The sequence below is a fragment of the Bactrocera oleae genome, chromosome 5 (assembly GCF_042242935.1).
Source record: "Bactrocera oleae isolate idBacOlea1 chromosome 5, idBacOlea1, whole genome shotgun sequence".
Classification (NCBI taxonomy): Eukaryota; Metazoa; Arthropoda; class Insecta; order Diptera; family Tephritidae; genus Bactrocera; species Bactrocera oleae.
Window position 1 is genome coordinate 35,645,518 of NC_091539.1, and position 25,352 is coordinate 35,670,869.

Genomic DNA, 25,352 nt, shown 5'->3' on the forward strand with positions numbered 1-25,352 from the left:
TCATTTTATAATTAATATTTTACTGTATCCCATTTCTGAATTATTATGTTGTTTCCTTTAATTTTTTTAACTTCTGTTCTTGGATCACTTCGTTCGCCGCAGTATGTTATGTCAAGCGAAAATCGGCTCGAGTATCAGCAATAACTGTTCCTAAACTGTTGTCGATTTATGCTTCAGCTAGTGGCCGACGTCAAACCGTAGACCGAATCAGCTGACACGTCCTATCTTATGAGACCGCAAAGTAACTGAACACTCTCCACCGCTTCTTCCGTCCGTGTACGAGGATATCCGCGAAAATTGGATTTTTCTAGTTGCCAGTCTCAAATTGAGCAATGGCAACGTACGCGCATAAATTTTGTCAAATTGCGTTTGATAGGGGCGGTAAGTACGGAAGGGCGGAACGTCGGTCACTGAAGCATTATGGGATGCCCTTTACTCATCTTTTAAGAACCCAGAGTAGTTTTTGCTTTTTTTTAAACAGTTGGCAATAGTTTGACTGCGGCTTGACTCCATCCTCTTTCGTTGTGATCAGGTTTGGTCAATGTTTGCTTTTGTGCTCTAATTTCAGATCTTCGATTAAGTTCGTCATGAGCCTTGAATTAGGGCAAACAAGTTGCTGATTTATTATCCATAACAGAGCTTATACAAGTAGATTTGTATCACAGAAAGCTGATATTCAAACCGATTCATATATTATAAGATACTTACAAAAATTTATAACGAATGTTCCTGGTACAATGCTAATCTTTTCAAAAACATTTGGGTTTCCCGAAATTATCTTTTCTGCATGATCTTAGTTCGAAACCTGATATTAAAATAACAATCAAGTCGTAAGAGAAATTAAATATAAAGAAACATCACATTTAAAGAAGATCCCACCTTCCATTTTCCTCACTCATTTTTTCCTAACTGAATGTACAGAAAAATACACCATACTGTTCCAAAAACTCTTTTCTACGCATACTCTTCTGAAGACATTAGTGTAACTTTTTCAATCCGATATTTGTAAACATTATTGAGATATTTATCTTGATAGGGAGTTGAATCCATAATTGCTGTTGTTGTTATTACCTACTTCCCTTAAGAATTTAGATCACCACAGCATACAATAGGGCGCTATTAGCATTAGGCGATGATTTTTCCAATAATTCACTTAATTTTTGAATATCTCCCTGGGGTGATTATTTTGAAGCTATGCTTAGATCAATTCTCGAGCAAAAGAAACTGCTTCCAGCTGGCGCATATATGATTTGTACAAAATGGGGTGTGAAGCGAACGAATGAAGTGTGAGAGTAAAGTGAAAACAAGTGTCAGGTCGATAGAAAAGTGTAGACAAAATACGAAAACGAACCGATCATACAACAGCACAACGTTGAAGTACAACTTAGCAACACAAGAAGCCAGCGGCGCTCATTGCTCAACCATGTATGCCTACGAACCCTTGTAGTAAGTGTGCGAAGTGTTTAAGCAAGTATGTGGCAGCTATTTTCGTACGCATATTCAACATCTGCTCCCGATATGTTGAAGTGAATGGCGTTTGAGACACAGCCGCCAACGCCGCTACTATGGGAATAATATTCCAAGTCGCGTTTGCCTAGAAGTGATTTTAAAATAGTCGCGCGGCGCATAGCACATGTGGCAAGACAAATATTTAGCTGCCAAGTGCAAGTGGTGTTTACCAACTTAACAGGCCTGTTTGGCGGCGCGGCACATTCTGGTAAGCAAATTTGTACGAGCAGTTTTTTGCAACAACAAATTTTTCAACGAGCCTATGCGCATGCTCGTACATACATACATACGAGTATGTAGCTAGTATGTAATGTGGCGGCTAATCTAAATGCAAATGCGCGGCTGTGAGAACGTAAAACCCAGTCACACAGTGACCTTCACCTTTTACTAGATAGTGGAGCCAGCAGCCGGGGCATGTAGCCACAGCATACGAGTTGTGTGTGAGCACATGTGTAGCAACAACAACGGTGTTGGTTGCAAAGTGTTGGTCATAGCGGCAAGTTTAGAATCAAGTTTGGTGATTAATTGAAATAATTTAGTGTTTGTGGTTGTTGTTGCTGCTGTTTTTTGAGTGCGAAAGTGGTAATAAAAAAAAATTAGATACATATTTAGTAGCGCAACAAATCAGTGCCAATATGATAAAATAGTTTAAGTCAACGTAAATCAGATTACGTATTCTGGTAAAAATTCGAAAATATTCTTTACCTAGATGGATAGATCCCCTAAGTCATATCGACTCATCTAGCCCCAGCATGTTGATAAACTCCAATATTCTGCTGGGTGCTAGTGAAGCGATACAATCCCTGTTTGGAAACATGGATCCCAGGGCCTTGATTCTGCGTCTGCAGACTGCTGTGCAGTTCATTAGCAGATGTTCTGGGGTTTCCGGCTCCATGTCACAGAACCTTCTTTACGTGTATTTTATAGTAATTAAGAAGCTCCGTTTTGTAGTTGTTCTTGTTTGAAATAGCAAAAAATATTAATTCGGCGATTTTGACAAGTGAGCAGCTTCTTGAGGGGAAATGAACATGTGCAAAATTCAGATCGATATCTCAAAAACTGTGGGACTAGTACGCATATATACAGACAGACAGGACAGACATATACCATTTATAGGGTCTCCGACATTTCCTTCGGGATATAAACTTCGTGGCAGAGTAAATATAGCATGTACAAAGTATAAGTATAAGCGTGTTTGAAAAAATGTAAGCTTGGTGGTATAATATAATATTTACTATTTTTTCTATTCTATGATCTCCGAAATCATGAGAGACCTTGCTGAGCTATGTTTTATTCAATACTAATATATAGATAGTATAATATTATATGAATAAATAAATTTTTTGCTTAACCTTCTTCTTCCCCATGAAGGTTGCCAGATTTACACATTTTTAACGAACTAATATAGATGTTAATAAGGTTGTATTAAATCAACTCTATGCTATATAATCTTTAATGGTTCCAAATTAGTTAACAGTGAAGGTCGAGAGTGGTCGTTGAGTGCCAGAAATTCTTTATTCCATAGAAGTTCTAATTAATAATGGATAGTAAAATATCGAATATATCTAAAAGTGTAAAGACAAATATATCTTTGAAATAGATTACGTGCTGAAGTTACCTCGAAGTTCCTGCATTCAACTGCACCTCCAAAGGTCCAATATTAGTTGTTTATTCAATTTTATTATTTGTATTTGACAAAATATTGGTTTTTATTTTATTATGACAGAAAACCGATTAATCGGGTTTAAATATACAGAAAAATGGTTACATATTTTACATGCAATACTTTTTTCTAAAATCGCTGCCTCAAATAAGGTAATAAATCAATTTATCATGGATCATTTATGTGGGGAACACTTCAGCAGTTATAAACCTTATTTGGTCCCTATTTGTTTTTTGCATTTGGTGGAATCTAGTGTGGTTTTAAAAAGAATGTACAGTTCAGCACTTCAGCTAATAGCAGTCATTACCGTTACCATATACTAACCTAAATTACCATTCTAACGTCTCGCATCAAGCTTTTGAATATCGCAAAGAAATGTGAAATAATCGGAATTCGCACCAAATTTGGTAAATAAGCAGTTGCAGTCTAAATAGGGAATGAGGAAGACTGAGGAAAGGAAGGTTCTTTCATGCTTTGCTATGTTAAGCTATGCAGCCTAGATGGAAACTGGTGCATACCGAACTCCCATTTATCATCTCCCATTACTCTGTACTTGTATAAAGTTGTTGTTGTTTTGGGCAATTACGAGCACATGTTGCTTACTTCCTACTCGGCTCTTAAAATTCTTCGCAATTAATATACGAATGCGTGTGTATGTTGATATCCTTATATGTTATAGTACCACTGCTTTAAAACCAGATCCCAACATCCAAATCAGGCAAATCGAATTCAATTATTTGCACTTCGTTATGTGGTTCATTGACGATATGAAGGAATGTCGCAAGAGCAGATTATATTAGAAGAGAAACAGAGAGATAATTTGAACATACTGCTGCGGTTGAAGGTAGAATGAAATATATTTACTGATAACTGCATTCAAGTAAAGTTCTTAATGTAGCAGCGACAAAGGCGCCACATAGTCATGTAAGCTTGCCATAAGCGTGGATTTAGCGCATTGTCATGCATAAAGCTCACAATGTACGACTTTTTTAAATAATCATTGCAGAAATTATCGCCGACGAAAATACTCAATTACTCTCATATTTATTTATGATGACTCACAGTCAAGCGGAAACTAAGCCGTTATTGGCTTGATTCATTGAACAGTTGTTGTGGCATTTACAGTTACTTGAGCGTTATAAATGCAAAATTATGCATACATATGTACACAAAAATAAAATAATTTTGAATAAATGCAAAAGTTCGTTGAACAAATTTTTTAATTGCCAACACAAATGAGTTCCTTCAAAAAAATGCATAAAAATTATGCCAAAAAAAAAACCTAAAAAAGAGCGCACAACCAATCAGCGACATGTTGCACTCGTTTGTAATTTTTAATTTATGGCCTGTAAAAGACTGAGAGAAATTAAAATCAATTGGACGAGGGCAATTTGCAGCAGCAGCAAAGGTCGTCAAGCAGTTGTTGATAAAAATAAAAGGAAAACAATTTGTAACCATAAAAAATGGTTAATAGAGGAGAAGAAAGCACAAACCACAGTTATAGCCGTTATGTATATATACACACTACAAAAATACATATATATGTACACTAACAAAATTGCCACCAAACGGCAGCCAAATGAAGCGGCAAGCAGTAACACAAGTAGCTTAAGTGCAGCACAACAACACTAACAACATTTATCAAACAATTATAGCAACAGCTGCTGTTGTTCGACGATTAACAATTTGTAGGAGTAGCAACAGTAGCCGGCCGTGGGCAATAATAGCAACAATTCACGTTCAGTTGTTGTAACAGCAATGTTGCTACTATTTTTGCCACTGTGTTTAATTAGAAAGCCAAGCCGAAAACAACAACAACAACAAGCAGCAGTATAGCAGCACAATGACAAAGATAAAATGGCACAGACAAAGCAGCCGAAGTTTCGTGTCGGTTCCACACTGCTTTCGCCTCTCCTACGCTGCTTTGCATTTTGTCAACAACAACAGCGGCGATTGCAGCGCAGTGGTCAGCAACAACAAGGGCATGCGCGCAAATATTTATAGCGGAATTGCAATGAAAATAGAATACATACATGTATGTGGGCATGTTGGCAGCAAATGGCGTGGAAAAACGTGGAATAGCAGAACGCGCCGATAAAAGATTTTATTAAAATGTAGAAGATAGTAAACTAGGTGCGCACAGTGGGGCGAATGTGGTAATAAAGTGTGCAAAAATTTGAGCAAACAAAATTTTGGAATGCTATAGACTCAGTCAAAAGAAAATTTAACATGCTTTAAAGGGTAAGGCCAGTCTAAGAATTTTAAAAACCATTAGGTTTTTGGCTAAAAGTAAATTTTCAGGCAATAAAAACATAATCCAATTGGTAGAATAGTAGAAAAATGTGTCTAATCTGCTGTATATTGGGTCAGTCGGCGTCAGCTCGCATAATTTTAAACGTGTTTTTGCCCAAGTTCCATTTTTCAAATGCGTCGACGACGGTACTCCGAAGATATCCGTATTGACATATTCACTTGCAAATTTAAATGTTGCTCAAATTTTATATTTTGTCGGTTGAAAACATAATTTTTTTACAAGTCCAGCGTTTTGAGAAAAAATTTTGTAGTGCTAAGAATGTAAAGTTCGAAATAGCAAGTCTTTTATTGATTAAGATCCCGTTTTTTATTTACTTTCAATTAGCACGAGATCCTACAATCACCGTCCACTGTAGAGGTCCTCTTTAAAAAGGTGATTTCAAAGATTGGCTCGGTAGTCGTTATTGGTATAAAAGGGTGTAAAAAGATCTTTATCTTGATTTTGATCGGTCAATTCAAATGACAACTATAGGCTATAGTGATATAGTCTAAACAAGATATTGTACAATAACTTATGACAAATTTCGTGAAATGTTTTGTCAAATAAAAAAGTTTTCTATACAAGAACTTAATTTTGATTGTTCAGTTTGTGTGGCAGCCATATGCAACCAAGGTCCGATGTTGTTGTCATGGACAATATTCTTTGCCAAATTGATTAAGGTTACCATGTCAAAAATCAGTTTGTGTTGCAGCTATATCCTATAGAGGTCCGATGTCGGGGATTCCGACAAATGAGCAGCTTCTTGGGAAGAATAAAACGTGAGCAAAATTTTAGATTCATATCTTAACAACTGAGGGACTGAGGATTCCTTTTTACTTACTCCCAAAAGAATTTGTGGAAGTTAACCAGTCTCTAGACTAACCTAACCTCTTAATTATTATCTACAATCGTTTATGACCTATCAAACCACCTGGAACGCCACTGAGTGAAGAAGTAAGAAGTACGCACAAAAGTAAAAAATAAATATAACCAAGAACAACAACACGATATGAGGTGATTTGTAAAATGTCAAAAATTGTTTCTGTTTTCTGATTTTGAAAATTGCCTATAAGCATGCATCACAAATAAATAAATGAATAAATAAATTGCAAGAGCAACTTTAGACCTTCACAGCCTGGCTTAGTGCTGAAGCGTTTCTTTATTCTTCATTGGACTTTATTGGAATGACCAGTGGTTGTAGCTGTTGTCGCCGCAAAATGCATTTATTATTGTTACATGTTGTTGTTGTTATTTTATGCAATTTTTATTATTGCCCCTAGCATTGTCACAAACAACTGCTTGCATACGATGATGGTTGTAGTTGTTGTTGTTACTGTGCCTGTTTATGGCATCAGCATGCGCGACAATCCAAACAACAACAGTGTTATTGCTTACGAATGCGGCGACAACAACCATAATGGCGTTGGTGGAGGTGGTGGTACCGTGATGGTGGTTGTTATTGCAGCTGTCCTCCACAACTAGAATCTGGCCAGCAATTGTCATCTTTCGCTGTGCACGCGCGTTAAGGCATTATTGTCGCTGATGAATGTATTTATGCATACCATATATATTATACAATACATTATATATATATGCTTGTCGTTGTTGTTGCTCCGGCCTGCCCATTGCAGTGAGTGCATTTTTCGCAAATTTCATGCAATTTTGTTTAATTAATTGAATTGAAACGAATTGAATGAAATGAACTCAGAAGGCAATTGGTGACTGCAACAGCAGCGACATTAGAATAACAGCTACGCCAGCAACAACAGCAACAAATTACACTACCTCAACTACATAAATATGTATACATTGCGGCTGAACGCGGGTGTAAGCGACTGCGACACTGTCGTATGCGCTGAATTAATTAGAAAAGTGTTTGCCACACACACACACACACACATTCACATCACAAGCAGAGAGCAGCGCACACATGTAACTGCATGCAAAATGGCTTACAACGGTGCATTTCTTGTTGTTTTTATTCGCTTGTTCATGGCATTGCATTGCAGCTTTGCCTGAGAATCGGGTGCGGCTGTAGACACACTTGTTTTTGTTTTTTATTTTTGTTGTTGTTGTTGTTGCGTATTTCGCAAGTACTGCACTTGCAACAGATAGAAGTACACTCCTATTTAAATTAAAACATTTAAATGGTTATATCTGCATACATGTATGTGCATAAGCATAAATACATATGTACGCGCATGCGCTCATGTGCTTAATTATATAGTTTAGAATGCTGTGTTTAAGTAGTTAATGTGCGACTTTATGTTGTTTAACTCGCAAGTGTTGTATAATTAAAGCATATGTTGTTATCGTTGTTTATATTTTAAAGTTTGTTGCTCTATGAGCAGTTAGTTGGCCGTAAGGCGAGTAGTGTGTGAAAGCTTTTCTGCGACGTTCACATTTATAAATTAATTTAAGTAAACTATTTTCGAAAGTTCAATCAAATTAACAATTTACATGCAATTATCATTCTAATATTTTCAATTAAACAATTTCAGAAGCAAAAGCAGACAATAGAAAATTACTGTAGAAAATATCACTTCTATGTTTTTGGCATATTGCATGCAGAACAGATTTTATATGAATATATACATTACTTGTATATACTACACATTATATATACATACATACATATATGAACTATTCATAAATATTGAATTTCACATGTCTCTATCTTAGCGCCATCTAGCGTATGAGGTGACTAAAAAGCCATTGCAAATTTGTTCGAAATACATTCCCTTTCAATTTATCATATATTGGACTATACAAATATGCAATTATTAAAGTGCTTTACAATGCTCAGTTTTGTAGCAAGTTTCTTTTGCTGCTTAGGCGAGCAAATCTGTTAAAATCACTCTTCGTTCGCGAAATCAGATATCTCAGCAAATGGAGCGAAGCAATATATATATATACATAAGTGATTTTGATATACAACACCTTATCTAATTAGGTTTAAAGCATTTGGAGGGTTAGGTATAAGCTTAATCTTTTCCAGAACATCGATTTGATTTAAAAAAATCGATTTTATTTCATATTTCGATAGGTTATACATTTTATATATATAATAATATACAATAATTTTAAATCGATATCGCAAATAGTTTTTGGGCTACAGCCTTCTAAAATGTAACCGCTTAGTTCAATCAGTTTACTTTAAAAGCGTTTTCCGCGAAACTTCTTTTTCGAATTTTCTTTAGTGATTACTTGAAGACAAATTATCCGATCACTAAATATTTTGTTTATAGTTTTGCATACAATGACCTACCAGTTTTCTTAACTGATCAAAAGGCAAGCCAAAAACGACCAAAATTTTAGACTGCAGGTCATTGTACGGACAATATCTTCTAGAGAGAGAATTTTAGGTTTCACTGTCGGGGTTCGCGTGTAACTTGACTGTTTTCTTCAAAAATTTTATTGTGTAATCTCAAAATACATATGTACATATGTATGTATAAATATAACCATAAAATTAATAAATCGCTATTTTTATACTGTCACACTAGATGTGTCTTTTAAAGTGTCGATTTATGTATAGTTGCGATTAAAAATTTGAAGTTATCTCAAAGAAAAAAAGTTCTTGCGTTGTAGATCCAGCAGAAATGTAATATAGTTTTTCAAAATGTGAATGAATACATGTTTTGTCTGTATCTGGATTTGTGACACCTGGGGAAAATATAGAATTGTGAATGTGTGGTGTAATTTGTAAGCTTTCAAACAGATCATAAAAACTCGTCGATCAATCGCTTTAATGATCAGGAGTAATATGTTTCTTCATATATACTTTTTATTAATATCGAGTCATTTGAAATCGATTATGTGCTTACTCAATACCTATAAGGCAATAAGGCAATTATATTTGTTCTAAGGCTATCGATGCTTTCGATACTGATTGTTTTTTATTCAGTGACATTCAAATTAATGACATTTTTTATCGGCTTCACTTGGCAACCGTTGGCAATAACAAATTAAAGTGAGATTTTCTAAACACCAACTATTGATAAAAAATATATATTTTAAGTAAAATTACTCAATTATAAAAACCTTATTATACTTAAAATATTACTAAAATTTGATTTGAAAAATTAAAAAATTTTATTTTAAAGATTTTAATACAATATATCCTATGTACAACAGTTATATGTATTAAATGCAAGTAAAATTGTGTAGATAATATGTAACACTAACTAGTTTTTCTTTTTGTTGCTTTTTTTTAATCCCAGAAATATGTTTTTCTCACGTTGTTAATAACTTATGCTTTTTCGCTCCATCAACAACAAACAACATTCACAAATTGTTACGATTTACAGGGTTTGCATATAAATATAGCATTTATTTATTTCTTATATACGTACATGTATGTGTGTTCGTATGTATGTATGAATATATGCATGTAATTTGTTCAAGTGACACGCTGTGAAATGAAGAGAATATTGTGACTTTACGGTTTCGTAGATAATTCTAATTAAACTAAACTTTATACGAGTGCCGTTAACTGGAACCATTTCGCTCCCACGTTTACAACAACAATAATAACAAAAAAATCGGTCAATGCTCATATTAGCGGTCTTATAAATAATTTTATCTCATTTATATTTTCTTTATGATTTATTTAAATGGGTCACTTAAGAATTATTATTTTGCTAAGAAGAAATGCACTCACTTCTTAAACTCGGGAAGCTTTTTAATGTGACACCTTCATTTATTTAAACATAGATACGATCCTTAAGTAAACTTATGTATATTCTATAAGTATATATGTAGCTATTAAGTTTCTAATTCTTGGCTTTTCAATATATCATAAGTTCAATTTCTTCATCGGTCATCGAAATGAAATCTTAAAACAGTATTTACAAGATATGCATGGAAATTCTGAAATTTTAGACTTTACCCAGTTAAACACTAATTATAATGGTGATTATGGAGTTTGGGCAAATCCGGGGTTGGTTTTACTGTAAAGTTGGCGTAACAAAATTTGTTGCTATACACTCGAATGGTATCACGAATATTTTTAGATTCTATTCGGAAGTTGCCTTTTTTCCATAATCGCGAGTTATATTTACTAAATTTTCTGTCCTTTACACCTACAAGCGTATCCTCAATTTTACTTTTGTGAGATATTGCAATTTTTCACAACATATTTCATGAACATTTTCCAGAAGAATTGCAACAAATAGCCGTAAGCGGTTTATTTGGAAACGCAAATGAACTTTTTGCTGACACATACAAACATAACAGCCGGCAAATAACCAATCCATTGGACGCAAGCATGCTGAGAGCCGATCAGCTGACTGTCAAATGATTGTCAAATCGAGTCAATTAACATTTTATAGACTCGCTCTATTAATCATCCAATTTATTATTGTTTAAGACAACAAAAAAAAAACTACAACAATGAATGATATCAGCGACAGCACTTAAATCCATACAAGCTTGTCTGTCTTGTAATAAAAGAATGCGTGTACATATATCACACCGTCGAAATCACATCTAATCTCAGTCTAAAAGTGTACAAGGGTGAGCAAAAGAGGCTGGGTTCAGCAGATACGAGTTGTGTGCCTTGATTTGGGTACAACTTTTCGTATTTTTTCTCTTGCAATCGAGGCGTTTGTGCCACGCAATGCCGTAGTTGCTGTTGCGGCAACAACCGAGGCATGTCAATTCGTGTACCACTTCAACTCCAGCGCGAACTCCAACTTTAAATTCACTCTACGTCAGACAAGTCAAGTCAATTTCGCAGCGGAATCACCCGCTGGACATCACGCGCGCCAAGTCAAGCAGAAGTAGTATTTTAGAAAAAAGGAGGACAAAAAAAAGAAGGATTTCTAAAATATTGCTGTAAATAGGCACATTGATTGTCCAACGCCGCCGCGGCTAGCTTGCTGACTATTGTTCGAGTGGAGCTTATGAATTAAGCTCAGCTTTTGTGTGTGCGTGTAGTCACATACATAGATATCTGTGTATGCAAATGTGTCTGCGTTTGCCTCAACAGCAATTGTTGCAGCTGCCACACCGGCAACTCTGGGCAGTTGCTCTGCGCGACGCTGTTGTCGGGGCTGCATGTCATTACTCATTTTTATGCGAAATTGCGAAAAATTTGAATTTTATGTCGAAAGTATTTTTAGTTAATATACGCCCCAACAACAATAGCAAAGTAGAAAATAAGTGTGGTAGAAATATTAACAAGAAAATATGAAGCAAGCTGGCTGGCTAAACAATTGTATAGGAAATGTAGGAAATGATTTTGGAGTGTTGTTGGTGGCACGTGAAAAGGGCATCACGATTTTAGCTGCTGGCGGTGTGTTGGCGAAATTGGGTACAATACAAACGTATATAAGAAAAAGAAACATATATTAAAAAAAAAGAATTGTCTACACAAAGTGAGCGGAGCAACGGAAGTGAGAAAATTTTAATTATTAAAAAAGTTTAAATTAAAAAAAAAATTAAAAAATTAAAATCTATACATTAAGAAATTATGGTGTATAAAGACAATACATTAAAAATTGCTTTAGTAATGGAATTAGAAACCAAAGCGGATTTTTCAGTTTTGAAAATTGTATTTTCAAAATACTTCTGCAACATTTTCAACGATTTCCGTAGCCATGAGTCCATTTTCACAGTAAAAATTTCAAGCAAGCTTATTGTTTAATTTGTTTTTCCATGGTAAAAATCGCCAGACAAATTTTCGCGTCGTTAACAAACAGCTGCCAAGCAGAAACTAATTGACATATGGAGATCAAGCATCACTAACATAAAAGAGGCAGTACCAATCAAGGTAAAAAATATTTATCGATTCGGTTTGCGCCGAAATTTAAATGGACCAGTCCGGGTAAAATTTGATCTTAAATGTATGCCTCTTCCACTTTTTAATATTTACAAGCAGTGGTCTCTTTTTAAGCCATGGAAAACCCATAGTATAAGCTTTGATTATTCTAGTATTCTTAAGAAAATAATTCGCATGCTATTCTATAAATCTATGTACATATGAATGTATGCCTAGCAATTTATTTAAATTGTATTTTGCGGTTAAGATCAAGTAATTTGTGTTTGGAATGAAAATTGGCGAACAAAAAGCGAATTACGGTAAGAAATATGGCGACGCAAGTTTCAGAAAAAAAGAGTCTGAAACGCTGATTGGTGAATAAAAGAATGCGCATAAGTAAAATAAATCAGTTTGAGGCAGTAATTTCCTTAAAACCAACAACAATCAAATACGTTCTAGCTTACTATTGGCTTAACACAAACAACAAAATCAAAGAAAGGATGGAAGAGTATTCTAATTTGCCAATAAAAAGCATCTTCAACGCGGCTAATCTTGTGAAAGTCACAGTTTACACTTAACCGCGCTGGGTGAGTAGGTTAAAATATTGCATATATTATATGCATGCTTGTATCTAGCTGTGTGTGTGTGTTTGGGGCCGACGACACGGTGTTGGCAAATAATAAAACAATAACAAAGCACAACAACAAAAAAGGTTGCAATCTATGCTGCAAGTAAGAGGCGAGTAGCAAAGTAGCAGCAGCAAATGACCAATAATCATGGGAACCAATCACACCGATCAGTGATGCATGCCACTACCATTGCTGCCACATTTTGATGGGGCAGGCTGAGGCCGCCAAAGCAGAAGAAGAAGAAAAGTAGAAAAGTCATAATCTCGATTGTAAAATTTGTGTATCCCAGTTACCTCGGGGACTTCACATTCTCTTTGATAAGTGATGAGCGCTAGAAAATCGAAAAAATACACACACACACACATATGCATACACAAAGCGCAAAAGCAATAAATGAAATGCAAAGATGTTGCATATGAATGTTGCAACCAAAGCATTGGTGGTCAACAACACTGGCAACAAATTAGTTTGGGCAGACGCGCGCGCGCATTTCGCTGCAATATTGGCACAACAACAAATTACAAATAAATAAAATCATGTCCACTCATTAAATGCTGCAAGCAAAATATGTAAGTATGTGTTTGTGCATGCACAATTCATAATGAATGTTGTTTGTGGTGTCGGACTGACAGCAAGTTGGCGCAAGGAAGCAATCGACGCTCCCACTACAGTTACGCCCTAAGGAGGTCATGCAGCAAATGCATACCGCTGCTGTGGCAATGCAACGTGCCACCATCAGCGTTGTGGCACAGTATCGCCACCGATATACCGCTTGGTCACAGCCGAACAGCGAACGGCAGCCGAAACTCAACCGAAGTCTATGCAGTACGGTGTCGTAAAATTAAACGAAGTGAACCACAGTCGTCGAATAGATTGATTACCTTTCTCTACTCTTTACTTCTCGCGGAATTGTGCGCGCCTGCATGCCTCATGCAAACTGCACATGGCATTTCTTTGGTGTTCGGCACCTTTGGCTTGCGCCTGTGCAGTTTGTGTTTCGTTTTGGCTTTGTTGCGCCGATGATGAATGTCTGCCGGAATTTAGCTGTTAGCTCGTTGATTGCTTGGGCTCAGCTTGGATTGTTTCGTGATTGGCGTCGATGGCGGCAAGACAGTTGAAAGTGTGAAGTTATTTGTTGTCTTTCTTCTCTTTCTTTTCTTTTGTTAAAATGGATACAGGAAATCATAGGGAATTTATGGTTGTTTCGTTATATGGTTCCGATATAGTTATTTGTTATTCGTTGAAATACATAAGAGATCAAAGAAACGGTCTTATTGATAGAAAACCGAGGATCGCTTGATTTTAAGAAACTTTCATTATATTTTCGGTTCGAAACCTATTTTCTATTTTTACATATGCTGAAAAGTGGGGATCGGTGAGAAGTTATCCGTTGATCATTACTACATATTAACGGACTATCCTCAGTATTCGTTTTTTCGGAAGTTATGTATGTAAATTTGTAGCTAAGGTTCGTTATTATACGGGTGAAAAATTTTTGGAAGACAACACGGAATCTTCAAGAATACTGTAAAATAAAATATTGCTTCTTTGGGAGTTATGTATCAATTTTTTTAGCAACGGTTCATTATTAACTCAATACTAATTCCGGGAAGAAAAAAAAAGTCTGCAAAAAAAAAACAGTAATTTGAAGACTTGCCTTAAAGCCTGATGTTTTCTTAACATCAGAAAACATTCCCCAAATAATTTTTGCTACAACGTCTGAAAAGAAAAATCTAAGCCGAGCTTACTTTCGTAGGCGCGTGCGTTTTTGTCTTTTTGTTAGCGAAAGTGTTCTACGAAAAGCACTTTTTAAAGCTAAAAAATTCTTCTGAGTTAAATAAATTTAATCGGTTCGGGTAAGGTCATAATTTTACTAGAAAAATTACAACAAAAACACGATAATGGGATCAATAGTAGTCCTTATACATTAGCAATAGTATTTGCTTAGTTGTAGAAATCGCTGGAATTACAATTGTAAATGGTATGGAAAAATGAAATTGGCATACCAGCGGCTTTCTGAGCCGCAAGGTGAGAAAGATGAGCACTTAATAGCCCTAATACGGTTGCTGTTGAAATGTGGCGAGCAAGTTTCTACAAATGACGGCACTCAACTCAGACATGCGGAGTGAAATGTAAAGACGGCAATGCTGATAACCGATTGAGAGAGTGTGGGAGAGTAAGACACTTGATTGTGCGAGCCGAATGCTGCTGTTGAGAGCTTTGCGGTTTAACGGCATGCGGGAGTCTACTAGTGCGGATGTGGTATTTGGTCTTGGTTTTTTTGGGCGGCAGTGGTGAGTTTAAAAGTCTTGAGCTTGGCGCGTGCATCACGATTTCGCGTGGTCGCGCGGTCGTACTGTCTAATGCCCTGTGGGAGGCGTTGCGCGGCGCTGCAGCTGTGTGCTATTGAGTCACTGAATGGGTTCAAAAATAATCATTTTGAAATTGACTCAAGAAATGATGGCATGATACCGTCGTCGTCGTTGGACGCTGACGATGGCGCGCTCATTCCTTCAACGTCAAATCGTTCTAATATGAACGTTTATAATTTTGTCAGCACTTGGCCTTACCGAGTTCGAGATTAGAATAGAATTATTTGTGCCATTACTGCAGACACTACTTTACTACCTTTGTGGGGTAATCGTGTTTGCAATTGGAATGTGAAGGAAAAAACTTTTGGAAGCAAATATCTTTTCGGTGTAATCATTTTTTTTTTCTTGTTTAAGCAAACTATTAGCTAATTTGGGGTAATTTTGATTATTGCAGTGTAAGAGATGATATGGAAGGCAAAGTTGAACTTCAATGTGAATTTAGCGGGAATTCTTATTCTACCATAGTTGTAGAGCCTTCATTAGAGGGCTGAAGAATATCATGTAAAATATTTTGTTTATTTGTTTTTTGTAAAACTTATCGTTTATGTTTTTTATTAATAGTTTTTTTTTTGTTTTGTTTTGTTAAACACTTTAAATAATATATTTTCCATATGCAAGAAACTTTGACAGTCGATTTCGAAGATATGAGAGAACACCTTCGAGTTAAACCATAAAAATCATTTCTATTTTTTTATTACAAAATTATCTAATGCACTTCCAAGTTGTCGGGATCGGCAGTAATTTAATAAATATCAATCAAATCGCATTAAATCGTAAAAACTTAAAAACTAAAGCAAATAAAACATGGTTGTTTATAACATATTGTATGTACATATAAACACATATGCTATATGGTTTCGAAAAGCTCAGAATACACCCTTCGCCTTCAAGGCGACTCGTTCGAGGGTGAGGCATGATCGCGTGTGCTCTAGTCAATTGGCGTGCGATCGTGCGATTATATTTACAATAAAAATAGCGCTTAGTTCGCACTAAAACAGGATTTATAGCCGCCACACCTTTACTTGAATAATCATTTAATGCGCTCAATAGTAGCGGCGCATTTATTGATCAACCACCAAGCAAATGGGGCAAATCCAAGCATGGCAAATGGAGGTGGAAAAATAAAGTAAGATCGGACAGATCATGTGGGTAATACCAATCGAAGCTGTAAACGCCAAGCAGAACGAATCTGACGGATATACATGCTGAACGCATTAGCCAGACAACTGGCGGCTAAGTGAATGTCAAACAAGTCTGTATATGTATGTATACATTTAATCTATATACATATTATATATACGTATAGACAGGTATGTAAGTATGTATACATGTATCGAATAGCAATTTGTCTTCCATTTTCAATTGAAAAAATTCATTCCACTTGACTTTCGCGCCAGTGTCTGGAGATCATGGTCACCATATTCGACCACAAATATGAAATGATCAATGCTTGCGGCTTGAGTCTGCGCGCTAAGATCGTATTGTATTGTACCGTTGACAGTTACACATTGTTTAAATAACCACTGGTCATCAGCATTCACGCATATTGACCATTGAGAATTCTCAAGTGTACGCAATTATTAATATAAATTCAATTTATAATAATAACTCAATTAGTTGCAGAATTTACTTGCCATAGCAAGTGAGATGGTCGGTTGGCGTGAAGAAAACGGCGATTATTTCGTTGCATACTGACATACATACATTCATTTATATAATATGTAGCTTGTGAGTGCGTGAAGCGTGACTTGTGTATGCTGTTTGTTGTTGTTTAGTTCATTTAATGTCTGTTTAGTGAGTTATTTCAATGCTGTGCTGTCACATTTTCACACTTCCATTGCGCAATTATTTAGTAAGTATTGTAGTTAATTGATGGCGCTTCTGGCTGCCACTCAAAAGGATGCTGACAATTAAGTAATTGAAGTGGCGCAACGATAATGATAATTGTAATCGCAATAATTGTAAGATGTTAAGATATGCTGTGGATGATTAGCCAGCATAAATATTGAAGATTAGATAGTGAGTGTTTGACAAAGAAATAAAAAAAATCGCAAAGAACCCGTCAGCTTTGGCCAATGGGATAGAAATTGTGTTTCAATAGGACAACGGAAGGCTACGCACATCAATAGGGATTCAATAGAAGAACCTGAAGCTTGTTTGGGAAGTTCTTAGGCGGACACCAAGTGTTTAGTACCTGTTCCTATCTATGACGAATTATTTTGTAGGAGAAAAACTCGCCTCAAAAGAAGTTTGTACAAATCGATTATCTCAGTTTATTGTAAATAGGGACGCGGATTTCTGTAAGATTGGCATTATAAAATACTCTTCAAAACTACAACAAATTATCGATTAAAATATTGCATATTAAGCGGATCATTCTAACTGTGTTTAATAAAATCTTAAATTTAATGTATGTATAATGGATTTACTTTACTGTGCTGTTCTATAAGGTGTCAAGAGATGTTATTGGAGAAACGAGTTTGTTGTACTGCTATATAATTTCGGTGATTTTGAGGCGGTTCTTACACTTGACGAGGACCGTCAACTCGGTAGCATTTCTCAAAAATGCCGCTACAACCACAGAAAAGAGGGTACTTGAAGAAAATAAAAAAATATGCCCTTGACTATGAGCTACTGATGTACACTAAATCGGAATAAATTTGATCGTACATCTTCGAAGATAAAATATTACCGTCATTTCGAAAACATCCATTCCAGCATAAGCAGAATTATCTAACAACATTGTGAGCAATTAAACCCAACTATCTCGTCAACTCGTCGAATTATTGTTGCATGTACAATATATTAAGTAAATTGCCAGATATTAAGTAAAATGCCATTCTATGGTATGCTCGCAGAGAGCGAAAAAAATGAGAAAATTTTTTTTAAAACTGGTTTGAACTTTGTAAATTCTATTTAGCACAAGTTACGATGACTCGTCGTGGCAACCACGGCGGCCAGTAACTTAACGGCCAGGTGCATAATGTTTTGATTGCCTAAGTACTATTGCTTGCTTAAGCGTTTGTTGTAAGGAACACCAGCGCTAAAGCCGTTAAACCAGAAGTCGCTGAAGGTAACAGAAATCAGGCGATGAATTGTTGGTGCGGCCACCATCAGCACTGATGCACCAACGCGGCTGGTTGGTTGGCGTTATCTCAATTAAAATACGCATAAAAAAAGGTGGTGGAGGGGAAGAAAATGGGGGTTATATATGTATGTAGTGGGGAACAATGCAACTAATCGCTCGTGGATGGGTGGTTTTGATATGCCAACAAAAGCCTGCAACAAATATAGCTAGCACCAACAACAACACTTACGGAACAAATAACAACGAACTTGGCAATTTGCCTGCTACGCGTCAGCTTAGCTTTTTCCTACTAAAAATAAACATAGACTACAAACATAAACATATTCATATATATATACAGACATATATGCATTAACATTAAATGCACCTAGTTTTTGCCTGCCTCACCGCGCAGTGGCACTTTTGAGGCGGAGATTAGCGGCAATTAGTCGCTTAAAATTGTGCAACTCGCATTGCCACTTAGGTGAGCTGTCGACCTGCCAAGCCGTTGCATGCGCGCTTTCATGTTGCATGGCTTAATTTAATGCAATAGCATCATATTAATTGTGGCAATTATATGAAAAATATGCGTGTTGTTGCAATACAAGTATACTTGCTGTGAGGGTTGCAGCGTGCAACGCAATGCGTAGATGCCACATAATATAGGTATGTAGGCTTATATAAACGTATGTTAGTTAATTCAAAAGGCACTCACCAGATGGGCACTTGCACTCGTACATTAGACCATTCGATTGACGACAGGTGCCGCCATTCTGACACGGCGATGGCGCACACGGAATGTACTTGGATTCGCAATTTTTGCCAGTATAGCCGCCTGGACACATGCATCTGAGGAAGAAAGATGATGGAAATTAGTTTAGTAGAATTAGTTTAATATGGTATGAAGTGGAATTTTAGCATAACAAAAAATAAGGTTGCACAAAACAAAAATATTTGTTAAACAAAAATTTTATTTAAATACATTTAAGAAAATTATTTTATAAACATTAATTGTTATAAATATTAAAATAAATTTATTTTCAGCCAAATATAAATTATAAGAAAAATAAATAAGTCTATAAAAATTGTATTTTAAAAATTAAATTATAGTATATCATATACAAACATATAAAAAAATTGAAAAAGTCGGAAGGAAGAAAAATTATAAAATAAGTATTAAAAAAAAATAATATAGAACAAATATAATTAGCAAAATAAGGTATAATAAAATATAATATGACATGTCAACAAAAAACTATAATCATTATAAAATATTGCCAGTGATATCTTTTTATATTTATACTGTTAATATATTTTTATAAAACTTTCTCATAAGTACTACAGAAAATATTTCGAGGCACAAATAAAATAATTCTAGTGGCGCCATCTGTCTGAAATTGTTATCCCTCAATTGTGTATTCTTCAGTGTTGTCGTATAAAATTTATATAACAGCTGACTTGTATAACAGCTGAGATATCGCGCTACATGTGACATTACATTTGTAGTGTCGGTCGGAAAATGAGCATCGACCAAAGAGCCAACATTAACTTTTGTTTTAAACTTGGTAAAACTTTTACCAAAACTCATCAAATGATGAAACAAGTTTATGGCGATGATTGTCTATCCCGTAGCCGTATTCACGAGTGGTTTAAACGTTTTCAAGAGGGACGGGAGGACTTGGAAGACGACGAACGTTCGGGCCGGCCAAAAGATGTTTTGAATGAAAAAAACACGGAAATTGTGCGTGAATTCGTTAAAAAAGAGCCGAAATCATCGCTTAAATATATGGAATCGGAATTATCAATATCCGCAGCGTCGATTTAGCATATTTTGACAGAAAATTTGGGCCTCAGAAAGGTTTGTGCTCGATTTATCGCGTACACTTTGAAACAACACGAAAAAGACCTCAGAATCCAACATTCAATTTGACCAAAAATCGCATTCATATCATCAACCATTCACCCTATTCGCCTGATATGGCACCCTGCGATTTTTATTTGTTCGGAAAACTACATTTGGCCATGAAAGGAAACCGCTATGCTGACGTTGATGCCATCCAAAAGGCGACGACCGTCATCCTCAACGCTATACCGACAAATGACCTAAAAAAGTCATTCGATAACCTTCTTGAACGTGCAAAACGTTGTATTCAGGCGGAAGGAGACTATTTTGAAGGCGACCAATAAATTTTTCAAAAAAAAAACAAATAATATTCGTTTTTTAATAAAAGTCCTGAAACTTTTGAATTACACTTTGTATAACGGTCAAACAAATAATGTAACATGATATAAATATAATATTTGTAATTAAATGTTCTAAATGTCTTTGTTTACCTCTAGCATTCACACAATCGAAAATGTGTTCGCCCGCATGTCACTCATACGCCCTGTAGTACCACAGTAAATGCAATTGTATTGCTTTTCGTATATACGAATTATTTGTATATACGATAAAAAGACAATAAACATGAGACGTTTATATGAAACTAGACACCATAACTGTGGTTTGGTTCGACTTTGGCGCTTTAATACAAAAGCTAAACAAAAGTTTTTGATTTCAATGCACCCGTTAAATATTTGGAAATAAACGAAAAGCTTAAATTATTTTATTTGTATGCATAATATTATGCAAGTAAGCAATGTTTAATGATAGTTGAAATACATATGTATTATGATTTTTCTCCATTGATAATATGTATTGATAATGCAGGTTAAAAAATGATAGCACTCTGAGAGAATAACTGCGCACTATTCTTCTGATTAATTGTGAAACATACATTTTCTGTGGAATTAAAAGTGATTGTTTTATAGATCCATATCCTATTTTATTTTGTTCCAATTATTCTTTTGTAATTTCGTAATATTTTCAGAAGTGATTCTGTTTTAGAAGTTAAACCAGTGTGGATTTTAAAATTTATTTTTTTACTAAAGACCTAATTCAGTTATTAGAATAGTGAAAATAATTTTCTACTTAGCGTTCAGATCAGTCAATTATTCTAAATCGCGCAAGGATGGTATTTGAATATTATTGCACTTATTCACTTGAAACTTTTTTAGAAACCAGTTACTGCCAAGTTTTGGTAGAAATTTAACACTGTTTTTTCAAAAAAACATCCAAAACGCTTGCAAGTCTGACGTTAGTTAAGATCACGTTTTTATCTTGTTTCAGGTTGCACGAGTTCCTGGAACCATCGTCGCGCCCACCACCATTTTGTGTCAAAATGTCATTTCATAAATTTGCTTATTCGCCAGACGAATGGAGTTTTGAATGTGTTTTTGATAGCTTCTAGTGGTAATAAAAGAGTAAAGGAGGAGGTAAAAAATTTATATTAGTAAACTTACAGAATTGGATAGTTTTCCTCAATCTATGAGTATTAGTTCTATTTTGGATCAAACTAGTTTTTTTCGATGCGTCTAATACCACAAAATGTATATACTCGTATATATTGCGTTAAGCTAAAAAGTCTTCAAAGTTTATGGACAGACATATAACCAACTATAAGATTTTGTGTAGCCAAAAGTGCTAAAGTCAAGTAGCGTATTGAAGAGGGGGATACTCAAAACTAACAGCAAAATTTTTGTCATTACACTCATATACAATTCATCACCGTAATGTTTCGGTCTGCAAAAAGTGAAAAAATGAAAAGCACAACACCAAAAATGTATGTATATAAGCTATAAAAACACATGTGACGACGTTTTTATGCTGGAGTCTTGTTTTTATTATTTTTTTGATGTTGAAATTTTTGCTGCATTTTAAATTTTATTTTATTATATATTTTTTCTTGGACGTCGCATACACATACATATGTATGTTCACGTATATATTCTGGTTTTCCGTACTTAAATTGGATTTAATGCTGTCCGGCTTTTCTTTTTTAATTTGCTTGTGCTTTGGCTTTTAGTCTCTTCCACTTTACCTTTCATTCGCTTGCTGGCGTTTACAACTTCCTTTCAACATTAATTTTCAGCGCTGACTTTGTGTTCTGGCAGACGATACACAAAGGTAAACATAAGCTTACGCTAGTTTTATGTTGAGTCAGCTCAAAGCAAAGCTTGCAGAAAGACACACACATAAAATACATCCATATAACAAACCTACATATGTAATGTACATGAGATGACTAAAAATAGTGTGGAATCAGTTGTACAGAATTAAAGACAAAAGTTCGCAATGACGTTAGTCGCGTGTACTGAACTACAGGGTTCTTAGTTTTATTTTGAAGACTTCGTCTTTTTTTCGCAAATTAATATCAACATATGTACAAATACATATATAAGGAATCGAAGGGAAATCGGGAGATGTAGCATTGGCTTCGAGTTTTCGATATAAAAAGACTTAATTCTAATCGGTCAGTTTGTATGGACGCTATAGTGGTCCGATATCGACAACTTCAACAAATTAACAATTCTTCTTGGGAAGAAAAGAATGTGTATAAACTTTCAGATCGATATCTCCAAACTGAAGGACTAGTTCAAGTATATACACATATACCGATGGCCGTACATACTGACAGATGCACATGGCTAAATCGACTCAGCTCGTCACGCTGTTCATTTATATACGAGTGTATATATTTTATAGGACCTACAACGTTTCCTTCTGGATATTACGTACTTCGTCGCAAACGTAATATACCCTGTTCAGGGTATATAATAATTTCTTTTGCAATTTTATACAAGTAAATATTTTTGAAAAAGTTTTCTTAAAAAAAAAATAGTTTAGAAAAAAAAAAAATATATATATAATAACTTTTTCAGCGATTGCAGCCTAGTCTACAAAAGCAAGGGTCGTTGTACAGGTCTGTTAACCACCATTTTGTTGTTGTTTATTGCTGTCGGTAAATATTTAAAACAAAGGCAACATAAGTTAAAGCTCTTCGTGGAATATTTTTCATTTTGTTTTATTCTTTTTGTTATACTCGTATATGTATAAGTATAACGTATTAATTGTCAAGATTTCGTTTATATACGAGTATAATATTATATATAGATGTATATGCCTATAAAATATGTGAGGTAAAATATATAAAAAAAAACCTTGTTTCGAAAAAGTATTTATCTAATATAAATTTTCCATCAGTGACCCCAACTACTCAGACCACTTTTTTACAAATTTCCTGTGCACACCCTCTACCTCTTTTTCTCTTTCTCTTATTAGTTTTTAGCGTGCAACAAGATTCCTGATCCAGTTCCGCATTCTAATTGCGTATTTGTCAAATTGACTGACAAGTACAGTGGGCCTGTCGGAAATCAAGTTTACAGGCAGGCTATAATTCCTGCGGCACATACAGAACACATACACACACTCATAAACCAAATCCCGACAGAAAAACTTAGTTAAGCAGGAAAATAGTTTTAAGAGACAGCAACAAAATGTGGCAAATAGTGGGTTTGTGGCGCAGTTTAAAGTGGCTGACAACTGGACAGCCAGCAATCCAGTCACTCAGGTAGACGGTGTAGAGAACAAGGTGACAGAAGAGAGATTCGCCTCATCTAGCAAAATGCCATTGAGGCATGATCACGAGCATGGCGGTCGCTGTGATACGAGATACCAGTGCCCACTCTGCCACATAGCATATACAATACATTAATGTATGTACATTTGTAAATATGTATGTATGTGCATAAGTACATACGTAACACACACATAATCATGCCCCTAGTGCTGCTGTAATTTTAATGGGCACTCAGCCTCCGCAGACTGACTGAGCCGCTAGCCCCGGCTGACTGACTGCCTAAATGGCTTGCCATCCATCCAACTGATACGTTTGAGTAGCAAAGTGCAACATACAGTGGCAACTGCATTCATTCTAGCAGGTAGCATGCAAAAAGGGGCACAGCTGTTGCAGTTAAAAATCGCTACATTTAAGGTTTTTTCTTTCGAATTTTTTTTCTGGTTTACGTAAATGACAGTAGCCAGATTAGTTTACCAGCAACAACAACGACAACAACAAGAGCAAGAGCAACAGCAGTGGCAGCATCATCATCATCACAATCAGCACATCATTGCCACCGACATTGGCATTGCCAGTTGAGTAGCTGTTGGCCCGGCACTTCATTGCTCGCACTGTAATTTGCACAATCGGCTGTACAGAACCCCACACACATATATATGTATATGCATAGTTAAACGTACACACACGCACACACAGGTGTCGTCGCAGATTTGCTGCAGCTAAACCGTTGATGTGTTGTGGTTGAAGATGATCCTAATGTAATGACATTTTTATTTATTTTATTTTGGTTTTTGTTTTACTTCAGCTCGATTTTAAATGGAGTTCAGTAGCGACTTTCGTTTATATGTATGTTCTGTTACATTTACGGCATTTTGCATGGCTGAAGTTTGGAATCGCACGCAATAAATCCGTTACGCTTTCTGAATGGTTGGAAGTTTTACTGATTTTTTTTCATTTTTTTACTTTATTTTGAATACGTTTTTATTTAAAGTGAAAACGGAAGTGCCAAAGCAATTTGTATGACATTCGCGGAGCAAGTTTTATGAGTGAGTGTGTGTGTGATTAATATTGTGTTTTAAGTATGGAACAGCGTGCGCATTATATAGCAAAATATTTGTAGAAACAAATTTATAATAAAATGAATAATAATTATAGTAAAAATATATGCAATTTAAATTGTATAATTTTATTATTAAAAGATGTACATATTTATATTAATTTTATATTGTATATGTAGGTATATTTTTATCATGAACTGGATATATTATATTAAGTTTGCCACCAAAGTTTTAACACCCTGAAAGAACCAACGGAGATTCTATTATATATATATATAATAATATATAATAATATATATATATATATATTGTGCCGGTCAGACCTATACAACAAATAGCTTATACCCTTTTATACTATAAGAACTGCACCTGAGGCGGGTGTTATAGATTGGCTGTAGGCGAAGTTAGCACTTTTTTGGTTTTATCATATTTTTTGATTAATTTTACTTGAATTAATTTTTATATTATTTATAGTTTATTAATTTTTTTTTTATTTTAGAGCTATTTTTATAAAACTTATAAATATCTACTTGCTTAAA

General features: G+C 35.2%; 1 protein-coding gene across 1 annotated transcript in view; it reads right to left on the bottom strand.

Moving 5' to 3' along the window:
• Positions 1–25,352, bottom strand: part of N (neurogenic locus Notch protein) — a 141,684-nt gene that overhangs the window by 16,593 nt on the left and 99,739 nt on the right. The window contains exon 5 of the mRNA XM_014232084.3: positions 19,012–19,145. Coding sequence (XP_014087559.2) covers positions 19,012–19,145 — 134 coding nt within the window. The remainder of the gene's footprint in view (positions 1–19,011; positions 19,146–25,352) is intronic.